The sequence below is a fragment of the Blennius ocellaris genome (genome assembly GCF_963422515.1).
Source record: "Blennius ocellaris genome assembly, chromosome: 6".
In the NCBI taxonomy this organism is placed as follows: domain Eukaryota; kingdom Metazoa; phylum Chordata; class Actinopteri; order Blenniiformes; family Blenniidae; genus Blennius; species Blennius ocellaris.
This window is the reverse complement of record NC_137655.1, coordinates 27,713,435-27,728,974: the sequence shown is the minus strand read 5'-3', so window position 1 is coordinate 27,728,974 and position 15,540 is coordinate 27,713,435. Positions and strand designations below refer to the sequence as shown.

Sequence of the window (15,540 nt, the reverse complement as noted above, 5' to 3'; positions counted from 1 at the left end):
GAGGAGGGATTAGGGAGTGTTGGATTAGGGAGGAGGGATTAGGGAGTGTAGGATTAGGGAGGAGGGATTAGGGAGTGTAGGATTAGGGAGGAGGGATTAGGGAGTGTAGGATTAGGGAGGAGGGATTAGGGAGTGTAGGATTAGAGAGGAGGGATTAGGGAGTGTTGGATTAGGGAGGAGGGATGAGGGAGTGTAGGATTAGAGAGGAGGGATTAGGGAGTGTAGGATTAGAGAGGAGGGATTAGGGAGTGTAGGATTAGAGAGGAGGGATTAGGGAGTGTAGGATTAGAGAGGAGGGATTAGGGAGTGTAGGATTAGGGAGGAGGGATTAGGGATTAGGGAGTGTAGGATTAGGGAGGAGGGATTAGGGAGTGTTGGATTAGGGAGGAGGGATTAGGGAGTGTAGGATTAGGGAGGAGGGATTAGGGAGTGTAGGATTAGGGAGGAGGGATTAGGGAGTGTAGGATTAGGGAGGAGGGATTAGGGAGTGTAGGATTAGGGAGGAGGGATTAGGGAGTGTAGGATTAGGGAGGAGGGATTAGGGAGTGTAGGATTAGGGAGGAGGGATTAGGGAGTGTAGGATTAGGGAGGAGGGATTAGGGAGTGTAGGATTAGGGAGGAGGGATTAGGGAGTGTAGGATTAGGGAGGAGGGATTAGGGAGTGTAGGATTAGGGAGGAGGGATTAGGGAGTGTTGGATTAGGGAGGAGGGATTAGGGAGTGTAGGATTAGGGAGGAGGGATTAGGGAGTGTAGGATTAGGGAGGAGGGATTAGGGAGTGTAGGATTAGGGAGGAGGGATTAGGGAGTGTAGGATTAGGGAGGAGGGATTAGGGAGTGTAGGATTAGGGAGGAGGGATTAGGGAGTGTAGGATTAGGGAGGAGGGATTAGGGAGTGTAGGATTAGGGAGGAGGGATTAGGGAGTGTAGGATTAGGGAGGAGGGATTAGGGAGTGTTGGATTAGGGAGGAGGGATTAGGGAGTGTAGGATTAGGGAGGAGGGATTAGGGAGTGTTGGATTAGAGAGGAGGGATTAGGGAGTGTAGGATTAGGGAGTGTAGGATTAGGGAGGAGGGATTAGGGAGGAGGGATTAGGGAGTGTTGGATTAGAGAGGAGGGATTAGGGAGTGTAGGATTAGAGAGGAGGGATTAGGGAGTGTAGGATTAGAGAGGAGGGATTAGGGAGGAGGGATTAGGGAGTGTTGGATTAGAGAGGAGGGATTAGGGAGTGTAGGATTAGGGAGGAGGGATTAGGGAGTGTAGGATTAGGGAGGAGGGATTAGGGAGTGTAGGATTAGAGAGGAGGGATTAGGGAGTGTAGGATTAGAGAGGAGGGATTAGGGAGGAGGGATTAGGGAGTGTTGGGCCTGGACGAGAGGCTCCAGGTTAAGGTTTGAACTTGAGGGCGAGCTCCTCCAGCGTGTTCAGCAGTTTGTGGTCGTCCTGAGCGGAGGAGCGCGACGCGGCGAGCGGGAGGTGCGTCGCCACGGCTTTACGATCTGAGAAGAAGGAAATGGAGACGTGTTGAACTGCAGGAGAGACCAGGCGTCCAGCAAACTGCAGGAATCATCAGTCATGGAAACATGAACGGTGGGTTGCCAGGTTGGGTTTCTGTTTGTTCTCCTGTTTCACCCGCCGACTGCACTTTACTTCCACCATCCAAAAACATGGATGGAGGTGATATAACATTTTACTTTAGCTTCCATATGCAGCCCAGTCTCATCCTGAGTGGTAAACTAGTTCCACAATAAACATTAGTCAGTCTGTGTGGCAGCGCAGAGTAAACGTGATGAAAATGTTGATATTTTCACAAAATTACTGGAGAAAATGACTTTAATCTCAACATAATGTCAATTTTAATGAAACCCGGAGCAAAATGCCAAAATCCTTCTAGTTCATTTCTTAACCCTTGTGTGGCATTGGGGGACAAAACGTCCACTTGGAGTAATTTTTCCTCTTAATTTGACCATAACTTTCACGGCTCAAATGGCATGATTTTTGCTGAGGAAGCTTATTTTTACATGCAATATAAAAATTAGATTTTAAATTTTTCACTCGATCAATAATGCACTGTCGGCAAAAAAACTTCCTTATGTGGCGTTGGTGGCTGTTTTCATCCACTAACTTTGACCCCTGTATAAATATATCAGATAAATATTTCTTCAAAATTTTTTTGCATAAATCTGTTAATCAACTTCAGTCCTGCTCAAAACTGCCAAATAAAAAAAAAAAAAAAAAAATCAAAATTAACCCTTTAAATGCTCATTTAGAAGATGAAGGTACTGAAATGGGAAAAAAATACACACAAAATGACTCATTTTCAAAATAAAATGTGATCGGATATTGGATCTTTTTTGCATGTTATTACAGTCTTGGCTATGTCAAAGATTAGTAATGTAATTATCTTTGAAGCATATTTAGTTTTTGTGCAAAATCAGATTTTCAAAACACACACACACACACACACACACACACACACACACACACACACACACACACACAGACAATGGGTGATTTTGTGTGTATTTTTCCCATATCAGTGCCTTTATCTTCTAAATTGGTATTTAAATGGTTAATTTAAAAAAACATATAATAATTTTTGGTAGTTTTGATCAGGACTGAAGTTGATTAACAGATTTATGCAAAAAAATGGGGAAAAAATGTATCTGATGTATTTTTACAGCTGTAAAGTGAGTGGATGAAAACAGCCACCAACGCCACATAAGGGAGTTTTTTTGAAAATCTGATTTTGCATTCCAGCCTTTAGCTGACTTCACAGTGAGACGAACTCCTGGACAATCGTGCAGAGGGTTGGACTGAGACTTTGTCTCTTCTTGAAAGAATAATGGTCTGAAACGATTTAAAATGGCTCTCCGTCTGCTTCCTGTGTCCCTGAGGTTTGTACCAGGAAATTCTCCTGACACTATATCAACTATCTACGGTTAGCATGATCCTGTCTGCCACTCGTCATGTGAACGTTTGATTCTTCGCCTCAGCAGATTCAACGGTCTGTACTGCAGACGGTGCCTCGGGGAGGCGAACACACTGACGCTCCTTTGATCGCGGTGAGAATGTGTGGCGTTTGTAAGCAGAGTGCGATCAGCAGCCGTCTCCGACCCTGGAAGAAGAGTCCACTGGGCTGCCGGGCGGCGGCTGCAGAGACGGCGAGCCACACCACCGTGTCCGAGCCCATGGCCTCCGTCCTCAGCCTGGACTGCATCTTGGCGTGGAACGATGGCATGGACGACTGGACGGCTGCACGGGAAAGCAACTGTAAGTCACACTGAGCACGAGTCGACACAAGCAGCGGCTTTTCACCGTTTGAAAAACCTTCGTCTTTCAGGATAAAGTGAAGGCAAACTGAGGAACGTCTCACCATCAGGGTCACTTTCACATGAGGGGATCACAGCTTTTACAAACCCAGACTCATGCTGATCAATCCATTTTTGCACCCGCAACATTTTAAAAGAGAAAAAAACCCCAAAACATATGTAAAGCGGCGGTCACAACCCACCCTGCGTGTTTTTAGTCCCTATGTTTTATGTGGAGGCCTCGGCCGCCATGTTTTTCTGAAAACATGGGTAGGGAGTAGGTCAAGACAGGGTGTAAGTACGTGGCCACACGCCCCGCCTGGCCATGAGGGTGGGAGGAGAGATCTCTGTGTGATTGTCACGTTATCCTCCGGAGGCCGTACTTATACGTTCTGCTCATGTACGTGTTTTTACTCACTCCATGTTGAAAGAGCCTGCCAGTGCCACGAACATGAGTTTGTCCAGATAGAAGACTTATTATAATCAGTGAAGTATTTGTAACAGTTCAGTGGCCGAGGATAAATAGTGATGTATTTATTACACACAGTTTAAAATCACGGAGGAGGAAGTAAAAAAATAAAAAAAAGCAGTCATTGCATTTCCAAATAAATGCGACATAGTCCAGAGCAACTTGTGTTGTTTTCATCGTCATGATGCATTTTTTTTTACGCATTTTTCAACCGATGGAATAAATCAATTTGTAGGAATGACTTTTGATGAAGCTGCAGATAACAGCATATAAAATATTGGTATGTGTAAAATCCGATTCCAGAATTAGATCAGATTTTTTTTTTGAACATGCTGAGACTTTTATTTTTCTTATTTTCTGCTAAAATATGTTTCGTTACTAAAAATCATGTTCATGTTCAAAATAAATGTCATTCATTCGTTCAATATGGGGAAAAAATGTGTTGATAATGATTATAAAAGTGAACTAAGAAGGGTGAACGGACAACTCATCCTCAGATGAGATTTCACTTTTATTTTGGGGAGAAAATAAATCCTGTACAATGTAGTTTTACATATTTCTAATTGATAGTTTGTGTTTCATATATCTAGTATATGCCCATATATATTTAATATAGTGTCATATGGCTTTGTTTCTCATGAAGAACGGTCTTCTTTACTCACAGGCCCCCCCACCTCCCCTCCCCACCCCAGAACTGGGCATACACGTTCCACCTGGCTTTAAATCACGTTACAGAGACACTTTGAAATCCGATCCAATCCTTCTGAAAAAGCATGTAACGTCGCTCTGAGCCCTGCAAACCCGGGATGTCGGGTGTCCGACAGTTTAACGAGCACCTGAACGCATCACTCCAGGCTGCCATGTTTGAAGCTGCGTTTTAACTTTACGGCTTATTTGTTTACAGAAACACAGCTGCTAATGTTTACCATTCACCCTCGGCCACTGAAATGTTACATATAATTCACTTAACAACATGATTTCATTCATTTTTTTACTTCCCCGCTGCGATTTTAAACTAAGTTTAAAATGTAAAAGACTCGCGGAGTCAGTGCGTTGTGGCTCATTGGCTGTAGGATGCAGGAGGTGAATCTGTAGCCTGAACGCAGCGACAGTTTCTCATGCAGATAAAGTGCTACGGCGTGTGTGCGTGCTCCAAACCCGTACGGAGGCTGGACTCGCCTCCTACTGACCCCAACGTTTGCCAACGTTCACTTGCAGGTACGGTGGGTTGTGACCGTTGCTTAAACTGCACTTGACGACAAGCCGCAGGTGTTCATGTTGTAATAAGACCAGAATTTCACTGCAGGAACGGCGATTGATCATATTTTCATCAATTCTTGCAAATCTGTCTTTCATAGTGCTGGAAATTCCTGTTTGTGCCTCGTGGGCCTGCTATGAAGTCCAGACAGACAGAGAGAGAGAGAGACAGACAGACATAGAGACACATAGAGAGAGACAGGGAGACATAGAGAGAGAGAGAGAGCGAGAGAGAGACAGAGACAGAGACACAGAGAGAGACAGGGAGAGACACAGGGAGATACACAGGGAGACATAGAGAGACAGAGACACAGAGAGAGACACAGGGAGATACAGGAAGACATAGAGAGACAGGGACACAGAGAGACACAGGGAGAGACACAGAGAGAGACAGGGAGACATAGAGACATAGAGACATAGAGAGAGAGAGAGAGAGAGAGAGAGAGAGAGAGAGACAGGGAGAGACACAGGGAGATACAGGAAGACATAGAGAGAGAGAGACACAGAGAGAGAGAGACACAGAGAGAGAGAGAGAGAGAGAGACAGAGAGACACAGAGAGACAGGGAGAGACACAGAGAGACATAGAGAGAGACAGGGAGAGACAGAGAGAGAGAGAGAGAGAGACATAGAGAGAGACAGGGAGAGACAGAGAGAGAGAGAGAGAGAGACATAGAGAGAGACACAGAGAAAGACATACAGAGAGACAGAGAGACACAGAGAAAGACAGGGAGACATAGAGACACACACACACACACACACACACACACACACACACACACACACACACACACACACACACACACACACACACACACACACACACACACACACACACACACACACACACACACACACACACACACAGAGAAGAGACATGGAGACACACAGAGAGACAGATAGAGAGACAGACACATAATCAGCAAGCGTTTGATCTCTGTTGATAAAGTATTTCATCGGTTATTTGCTGATTGTGATTGTGAGAAGGAAGATTCCTCCGCCTCGGCGTCCAGCGCTCTGGTTTACGTGATGCACCTGAACCAAGTAAAATGGGATTCAATTGCAAAATGACCACAGAAGCCATGGATTCCAGCACAATTCCTCTCGGACTGACGTTGAAGCTGAAGACCACCCAACGCCCGAGACGGAGGGGAAAGTCAAAGATCGATCCGCAACGTTGGCTTCCCTGCAGACCGGGGTGAGACCGGGGTGAGACCGGGGTGAGACCGGGGTGAGACTGGGGTGAGACCGGGGTGAGACCGGGGTGAGACCGGGGGTGAGACCGGGGGTGAGACCGGGGTGAGACCGGGGTGAGACCGGGGGTGAGACCGGGGGTGAGACTGGGGTGAGACCGGGGTGAGACCGGGGTGAGACCGGGGGTGAGACCGGGGGTGAGACCGGGGGTGAGACCGGGGGTGAGACCGGGGTGAGACTGGGGTGAGACCGGGAGTGTGAGCTCACCAGGGGTGTCGGCCCAGCCCGGGTGCATGGCGGAGAAGTGGATGTCAGGGTGCAGCGCGGCCCAGCGCTCCGTCAGGACCACCTGCTGCCTCTGCCGAGGAAAGACGGGAGAACACGGGTCAGTGAACGCCTCGCGCCACACCGGCGTGGGTCTGCCTCCCTCACTTTGTTTTGAGCGTAGGCCATGGTGCCGTCGAACGCGCCCTTCTCCAACTGGAGGTCGTCCACGTTCAGCTTCTGCGTGAGCATGCCGCCGGACGACACGGTGACCTGCAGGGAGAGCCGTCTGTTAACCTGCCTGTTCCTGCAGGTCGGGAACAGGCACTCCACGTGACGGAGGACAAGAACTCGCCACTCGAGGGTCTTCGGCCTTCTTCAGGGCAGGAATCAGAGCGGTGGTGAGGATGAAGGTCCCTGGACGAGAAGAGCAACGTGAGGCCATGAGGCTGCTGCACAAACATGTCTAATAACACTTCCCACCGCGCGTCACCGTTTAAAATCATCTTCGTACGAGGACTGGACGGACACTATATGTGTCATAGAATACAAATACTTTATTAATCGCAGAGGGAAGCTCTTTGCTCGACGCAGAATATATTAGAATAGAGTTACATGGAAATAAAATAGTGTCAAAATGAAATAAGCAATATTAAATATTAAGATATACAGGGCTCAATGTGTGTGTGTACATGGATATAGATCATCTATTTTTTGTGTATGTATTTTTATAAAATAATATATACGTACAGTGTATGTGTGTATATTTGTGTATGGTAAGGCTTTATATTTTCAAGATAATTTAATAAAAAAATAATATATATATATTTCATTCCAGACATGTAAAAAATAAATAAATACAAATAAAAAAAAAATATATATATATATAGTTATTATATATATATATATATAAAAATAATAAAATATATACATATACACACACACACACACACACACACACACACACACACACACACACATATGTGTGTGTGTGCTTTTTTACATGTCTGGAATGAATTCATAATTAAAAAAAAGGTTGAAAGTCATTCAATTACTTCAAAAGAAAATGTGGTTATAGTCTGTTTTTCCAAATAGAACATATCATTAACCGCTGAAATAGATCAAAGTTAAATGTAAAATATAAGAAACATTCCTTCATGATGTTGTTTGATAAGATCTATTAGCTTTCCACCATATTTATTGCATTTTATCTTGCATATAACGTCTGGAACTGCCAACGAGGTGGCAAACAGAAATGTTTCCTACCAAGAGTGTTTGTGGCGAAGTTCTTCTCCAAGCCGTCTCCGGTCAGCTCCCTCTGGTTGGCCATGCAGCCGGCGTTGTTGATCTGTGGGAGAGCCCACGGGGGATTAAAACAGCGACGGCGGCGTGCGCGGCGCTCGCAGCTCTGCAGGACCCACCAACACGTGCAGGACGTTGTTCTGCGAGAAGCTCTGAGCGAAGTCCCACACCTGCCTGGCGCTGGACATGTCCAGGATGTGGACGTGGACGTCCTGGGGGACGTCGAGGCGAAGCAGAGGAAATCACCAAATGGCCACAGGTTAGAAATCCACACAGTGGTCGTGGCGAATTCATTAAAAAAATAGAAGTCCATTATTGAAACAAAATAAAGAGTGAAAACTCAGAAAGCTCACCTGGTTCTTGCTCTGCTCTACAATGTGGCTTCTGGCTGCTTCGGCTCGGTCTTTGTTCCGACACACCATGTGAACAGTTCCTCCTTTACAGTAGAGTAGAATAGAATAGCTTTAATCATTTCAATTAATTATTTTAACTTTCAGTTCTATTTCTATTTATTTTGTTCGCCCCCGTGTGGAGCAACACTGCAGAAAACTTCATAACAAAGTACTTGTATTCTAATCTATTTTAATAATGTTTCTCCACACAGAGCAATAAAAGGACCTTTACACTTGAAACACAGAAGTTCAAGGGCCTCTTGTTTAGTTTATTCCATTGATTTCAGGGGCCACATGAAGCCAGTTTCATTTCAAATGTTCCAGACCTGCAAAACTATGGAAATATTAGTTAAAAAGAAACACTTTAAAAAACATTTTTTGCACCACCTCCCATCATAAATGAGCCACTGGCTTCAGCCCCATTGCGAACCACGACCCTCAAGTTCACCTTTTCTTTGTTCTGAGCTCAAATGACAAGCTTCAGTTCATAACGTGTGAATATGTGAAGTAACGATCTTCTCACAGCCAGTCTCAATGGAGTTCAAACTGAAAACGAGGGCCGAATTCTAACGGAACCTTGAGGGTGGAAGATGAGCCGCTGTGGGACAACGGATCTCCACCTGAAGAACCAAGGCGTCGGTCCAGCCTGCTCAGGACTCCGCTCACCTCTGCTGGCGATTTCCTGCGCCGTGGCTTTACCGATCCCGCTGTTGGCGCCCGTGATCATGAAGGATCTTCCACTGAGGTTCACATCCAGGTCGGCCGGGGAGAAGTGCTTGGCCGCAGCTTCATAACCGCTCCTGCTCATCATAATACAAGAACACCTGAATGATTAAAAGTCCAGCTTCTTTTTTATAAGAAGAGGTGAAAAGTTTTCATTAGTATGGTTCTGAACCAGGGGTGTCAAACTGATTTCAGTTGAGGGGCCACATCAACCTAACCTGACCTCTGGGGGCCCAACAAGTCCAACGTAACATATGAAACTGCAGATATGAACAAATGTCAAAGTCTTTCCTTCTTTTGATCCTTTTGTAACTGCAAGAATTTGAAAGTCTATTCTGAAATATACATATTAAAGTTACAACACACAAAAAACCCCAGTCACCTGTATCTGGATGTCGTATTTTTATTCAGGATTAAAACAATTTGTCATCATCTGGAAAAAAATTTGAGTTTACGTGTCTAAAGTATCACTTCACATAAATTGGACACCTTTATTGTGAAAGGTGTTGCGTTGTGTGACCTCCACCAATGCATTAATTAATTCTGACCAAAGGGCGGTTTTGAATGTCATTTTTGCCAATCTAGTGTGTTTAGATCAGCCTCTGTCAGTTTTCATATTTATACTTTAAAAAAATAAAAATCCCATGGCGGGCCGGATTAGATCCTCTGGCGGGCCGCTCTGGCCCCCGGGCCGCATGTTGGACACCCCTGTTCTAAATCATTTATTACGGAGAATCCCAGCCCTCCACTTTTTCCCAATTATTATTTTTTTCATATTTAAATGATAAAAAACACTTCTTTTGAATATGAGAAATAAATGTGCAATTTGCTACTTCTCAACCGCTGAAGACCCTTAATGTACAATTTATCTATAAAATCATGTCTAAAACTGCAATCAATACAAACACTGACTTTATTTTTGCATATTTGAAAATCAAATCAACTGATATCCTTCCAAGCTACTAAGTTTACAACTCGGTCTAAAATGTCTAAATACATTTGAAGAGGATTAAATTTAGACACATATTGCAAGTAAATACTTGTGGTAGATGTAATCAGTTACAATTTGACCTTGTGGGAGTGAGGATGAAGGTTTGTGGCCCTCGGTGTGATAAAACATACATTACGTCCCTGTGGGTTAAAGTTATTCATCACATCACAGTAGAAATATGAAGCAATATGTTCACCGGTTAACAGTGACAGTAAAACGTACTCTATCTTCTCTCCTTGTTTGATTGCGTCACGTTATAAAGTGTCCTTACTTGACTATTTGCTGTTTCTGTTGCATAAAACTGAATTTCAAAGTATGACACTGCCTCGTGGAGAAGTTATACCAGCAGGGCCGCCGGTCCGGAAAAATCTGTTATACACACATTTATATAACTATCAATATTTTATTCAGAACATTATAATCCTCTGCTTTTGGTTTCAGAGGTGAATACCTGCAAAATGTTCATGTGAATAATTAAAAGAAGACCACAACACAATTAAACCTGGACGAAGTGCAATAGTTTAATATATACATTTTTTTTCTTTTAAATCTTGAATAAAATTTTTTTTTTCCCCACAAATAATCAGTAAAGTTCGACAATCTAATTAGATTGAATGGAACTTTACTGGTCAGGAAAGTTTGATAAAGTCAAATGAGACCTTTCTTTTTACATGATTGACTTTATACGTTTCAAACTAACTGTCCAGTTACAACAGATGAAATATTAACTGGTTCGGGTTCAGTGTGGCTTATTCAAAGATTTTTGTAATTGATGTGAACTGATCACATTATATAAACACATAAAGCATAATGGTTTATAGACACACGGAATCCTGAAATAAAAAAAGACAAGTAGAATAAGATATATTTTAACAAGGTTTCATGTGAGTTTGTTCTTTTCACACCAGGACACCTTTTCCTATCTGGATGGAAGTCACTTTCATTTAAATTAACAAAGTGACAGACACAGGAATATTCTTTAGAAAAACGTATATAAAACCCCAAACTTTGAGCTAAAGTAACCACGAGTGCTGTTTAAAGGCAGTTACTATTACACAAGAAGGATTATGTGAAACCTGCGAAATGAAAAACCAATGATTCCTTTACAAGCTGAAGAAAGAGTCGTCGTCTCTTACTTTGTGTACTCCTGCAGTCCTTTCATGAACCAGACGGCGTTTCTGTAAATGGACATTTCCACAGATTTGAAGAAGAAAAGAGGAGCTCTGCAGTAAACAAACACACACTCCGAAAATTGGTTTCATAAGGTTGACAGGAGGAGTCACGTGTTTCACCCCGGAAGTAAAACGGAAAAGCAGCCTCACGGTGCCCCTGCTGGCCAGAACTGCTCATTACAGCGAGCCGGCATAAACAGCGACAGGAGGCGGGGAGGGGTATTTATAAAGCGCGTATGTTCTGAGCGAGGTTGATATTTTGAATAGAGAAAACTGTGATATGACCATGACATGAATCGCTGTTTATTTATATGTCTTTATTTCGACTCGGAGCGACACACTGTCAGGATGGCCGAGTGGTCTAAGGCGCCAGACTCAAGGTGAAACCTTCCTGTGAAACGGGACTTCTGGTCTCCGAATGGAGGCGTGGGTTCGAATCCCACTTCTGACAAGGTGTTTTTTTAAAAGGATTGACTACTTCTCTACCTCCAAGTGTGATCTTCATTTTTTTACTTGGAAAAAATATACATTGTGAGTTTATTCATGAAATATAAAGACATAGCTGGCCAGGTTGGTGTGTTAGTGATAAAAAGTGAGAAGAGCACCCTCTGGTGAGGAATAAAAGCTTACAGCACCTGGTATTCCCAGGCGGTCTCCCATCCAAGTACTAACCAGGCCCGACCCTGCTTAGCTTCCGAGATCAGACGGGATCGGGCGTGTTCAGGGTGGTATGGCCGTAAGCGACAGAAAGAGGAACAAATGTCTTTTTATAGGAAAAAATACATTGACTGCGTGATTTCTGTCAATTATCCGTCTCTTATTTCAAACTGGAATAAAGTTCAACCTGCATAATGTCTTTGTTGCAGTCTCTCCCACATCCACATCACCAATCACTGTTGCAAGAACTTGTCTAAAAGTTCAAGAAACAAATTTCCTTCAGGGAAACTTGCTAAGACTTCAAATTCAGCTTATATTTGATCTTAACCTTTTCTTCTTCATTCTGCAGTCTGAAGACGTGACGGGGCCTTCTACTACCACGACTCCTCATTATTACAACCACAACTAACGCACTAATAGTGTGTTTTATTCACTATCACATATTCTTACTCTTTCACTCATTTATGCAGTAACTGTGGTTTAAGTTACTCACATATCCAGGTACTAAGACCACCCAATGACTTCAGAATGTTTTCTTCTTCTTCTTCTTCTTCTTCTTCTTCTTCTTCTTCTCCAATTAATTTTAAAGAGAAAAACCACAACGGAATCGTAGCTACCTGTCCTGTTGACTCGTGAGTATCAAAGCGTTGTGAGCAGCGCCCCCTGCTGAGCACAGGAGGATCCTACACCCGCAGGCAGTCTGTGCTCAAACACGGACCAGGGCTGATTTCCATCCGCGTCCAGACGACACGTGACGTCTGTTGGCGCCACGAAGCACAAATAACCTCGGAGTGATCTGCTCGTATTTATTAACCCATGTCATTAATTGTTTAAACAATGACTTTCGTAATAATTCCGCGTATTGGACACACGAGTAATAATGCAGAGGCGTTAAGACGGATTGCGGCAACACGTCAACTCGAGGATATAAAAGCAAATTGGGAAGTTCCGTGTCGGGAGCGCGTTCCTTCATAAAACAACTACAAGCAGCCGCTTCTCGCAGAATCGACGGAAGCGGTTAAACGGTGTCTGGCGGCGCCTCGCAGCCGTGTTGTCAGGATGGCCGAGCGGTCTAAGGCGCCAGACTCAAGGTGCGAAACCTTCCTCAGAACGGGAATTCTGGTCTCCGAATGGAGGCGTGGGTTCGAATCCCACTTCTGACAAGACCCTTTTTGAGAATAACGCCAAGCATCGTTGACGTGACGACGTTTTTAAGTGAAACTGCAAAATATTTCTTTAGGTCTTTTTTGGTGTCTGTTCACATGACAGCTGTGATCGAAAGCGCTGAGTCTGTCTCCATGACAACGGGAAACCAACTTGCACAAAACTGAAAATCACATTGATCACTATTCCAATGCGAAGTTTGTCCAAAAGAGTGTTGCTCCAAATTAAAGATTGCCCGTCCATGATTGAGTGGAAAATACTGTGATTTCTACGAACGGTTGTACTAAATACTCACTGTGCTGTTGTATTTACTGTTAACAAAAAAATAATAATTTGCAGTCCTTATTCTTGTTTACAGTGCTCATGTGACAGTACAGTTGACAATATCTTAACAACAACAACAACAACAACAATATGAATCCAGTGACGAGGCAAAGGGACCCAGACTGTTACGTTTATTCAATAATATATTAAATAGTGTATTCCCCTTCCATTTACTTTAGTTTTAAAGAAAACACACAACACACACTTGTCCCATAATGATGTGTTCACATGGTAGATAAAGGTTTAAGCATTCATGGCTTCTTGTGAGATTACTCAAATAAATAAAAAGACAAGACCAGAAGATAAGAGGAAAAGGGAATTTAAAGTGACAGCAAATCAAGGTTGCACTGTCTTTGATAAAGTTCATGAACTTGTTTTTTTTTAATATAATAATCTAGTTGATAGCAGACTTCTTATTGATGTAAGGGTTAAGGCGACTAAAATTAATTTCAGAGTAAGTGAATACTGGACAGATGAGGTATCTCGATATAACAGAGCAGGCATTCACACAATAAGTGAATGTTATATACTGTTATATAATATCATTTTGAGCTGACAAATATAGTATAGTAGTAGAAGTAGTATTGGTAGCACCAGTAGTGGAAATAGTACTAGCAGCAATAGTATAGAAGTAGAAATAGTAGCAGTAGTGGCAGTAGTAGTAGTTGTTGCAGTACTGGTTGACGTAGTGAATTAGTATGAGTATAGTAGTAGAAGTACAAATAGTAGAAGCAGTAGCAGCAGCACTATTAGTCACAGTAGTAGAGGTTGTTGCAGTAGTAGTCATAGTCGTAGTAATATAAGTATATTTAAAGGTATATATTACCATTGTTTTCCTCTTTTCCTATGAAAATAAACATTTGCAGTATCTCATGAAGTTAAAACTATAACATCTTATCCAACATCTGAATGGCCCAACCTCCTGACATCAGGCCTCTTCTGGTTGTTGTGGCTTCAGATCAACCTCTCAGTCATTGTGTGAGGCGTCACCGTGCAGTGACAGTGAGAGAGTGAGAGAGTGAGAGAGTGTGATGTCTTGCTGGTGCATCACTCTCAAAGTGTGAGCTCCTGATGGCAGTGCCAGCGCAGCGCGGCCCGGTGGAACTGACCGCCGGATGCTCCATGGCGCCCGGCCTCATGCGCCTCCTCTGGGTCTTTCTGCAGCTCAGCTGCACGTCGGGACAGGCGGTCGGAGCGGCGGAGCCGCAGGAGCTCGTGTTCGATGCCGTCGGGACCAACGGGAGTTCACCTGCCAGCATTTGGAGCTTCATTCATAGTGAGTTTGTTCTGATTAAAAAGGCTTAACATTGCTCACTTCCTAGCATGACTCTTGTGATAAAATAAAAAAACACTGCGTGTATTCAGAGGTCACACTAATCTTTACTTCATATTGTGTTTTGTTAATTATTTCTTCTTTATTTATTATTAATTGGCTCAAAGGATTACATTTTTTATTGTTACATTGTTTAGAATTAAACAGTTTGGTTGAATATGAAGACCCATCCCTAATGTTGTGAGAATTAATACGATATTCATTTAATAATGGAACTTTGAGTAGAACTTATTTGTCTTTGAATAGAGGATATTTTTATTATATAGTGTGCCAAACTCAAAGAGTTTAGAAAGCATAGTTATAGCTACAGTTATTAAATTGTGTAATTTTAGATTACTCCAGGTTATAGTTACTTTTTAAACCAGATATCAGTTAGACCAGGATGATCTTAGAGCCCGTGTTCATCTTCAATGGGTCGGACTGGTCAACTAGAGCCACAATAACCTTTATATTGAAACTTTAAAGTTTTTCTTTGTTGTGGCTCAGAACAGACACAAAGCCAAACAATTACTATGGAAAATTACTACAATCTCAACATAAAGACAATTTCATGAAACCTTCTGGTGAAAAATACAGAAATATCCCAAAAAAAATCTCCTGGATTATGTATATTTTTTACAATCTCATCCTGAAAGCATGACTTTGAGGCCGATGCTGGTGAATCAGCCTCCATGGCGGCCTCAGCAACACCTCAGCTCTGGTCTCAGAGTTGTGTTGTGTCTGATAATCTTGAGAAATTAGTAAAAAAAAAGACAGCTGACAGCCTTTATGTCTGATATCCCTGGGTTGTACTTTTACCAGTTCAGAATTTCAAAATCTGGAAAGGCGCTGCCACTAGCGAATGTTTTCCTGTTTTTTAATGCTTCAGTGGATTATTGGGAGTTTCCCCGTCAAAACAACTACAAAAGAAACCAGGTGCATTTAGGGTGCTGGTTCCAAACCTGTGGTTGTGTGGTTGGGGAATGGGGCTGTCGAAATTAAACATGCAAAC

At 43.0% G+C, this 15,540-nt stretch overlaps 1 protein-coding gene across 2 annotated transcripts; it reads right to left on the bottom strand.

Annotated features, from left to right (window-relative positions):
* Positions 1-1,266: 1,266 nt before the first annotated feature.
* On the bottom strand, positions 1,267-11,148 carry dhrs12 (dehydrogenase/reductase (SDR family) member 12). 2 transcript variants are annotated; one of them, XM_080497688.1, is made up of 10 exons: positions 11,036-11,148; positions 8,852-8,985; positions 8,147-8,229; positions 7,913-8,005; positions 7,758-7,839; positions 6,847-6,908; positions 6,660-6,764; positions 6,495-6,585; positions 3,116-3,253; positions 1,267-1,497 (listed from the first exon to the last, which is right to left on the bottom strand). In XM_080497688.1, exons 1-10 carry the CDS (start codon positions 11,089-11,091, stop codon positions 1,385-1,387), a joined length of 957 nt encoding a protein of 318 aa, XP_080353814.1. In that variant the 5' UTR covers positions 11,092-11,148; the 3' UTR covers positions 1,267-1,384. The 2 variants fall into 2 exon arrangements, with proteins under 2 accessions (XP_080353814.1, XP_080353813.1); XM_080497687.1 differs by lacking the exon at positions 1,267-1,497 and having other exon boundaries at positions 2,724-3,253.
* Between the last annotated feature and the right edge of the window lie 4,392 nt (positions 11,149-15,540).

Bases quoted from the DNA above. Each gene is read 5' to 3' on its own strand.
- dhrs12 (XM_080497687.1), bottom strand. From the start codon at position 11,091: ATGTCCATTTACAGAAACGCCGTCTGGTTCATGAAAGGACTGCAGGAG. The intron at 6,765-6,846 runs GCGAGTTCTTGT...CTCTCCCTGCAG, and splicing joins AGGCCGAAGACCCTCGAGTG to GTCACCGTGTCGTCCGGCGG. The intron at 6,586-6,659 runs GTGAGGGAGGCA...TTTCCTCGGCAG, and splicing joins TGGCCTACGCTCAAAACAAA to AGGCAGCAGGTGGTCCTGAC.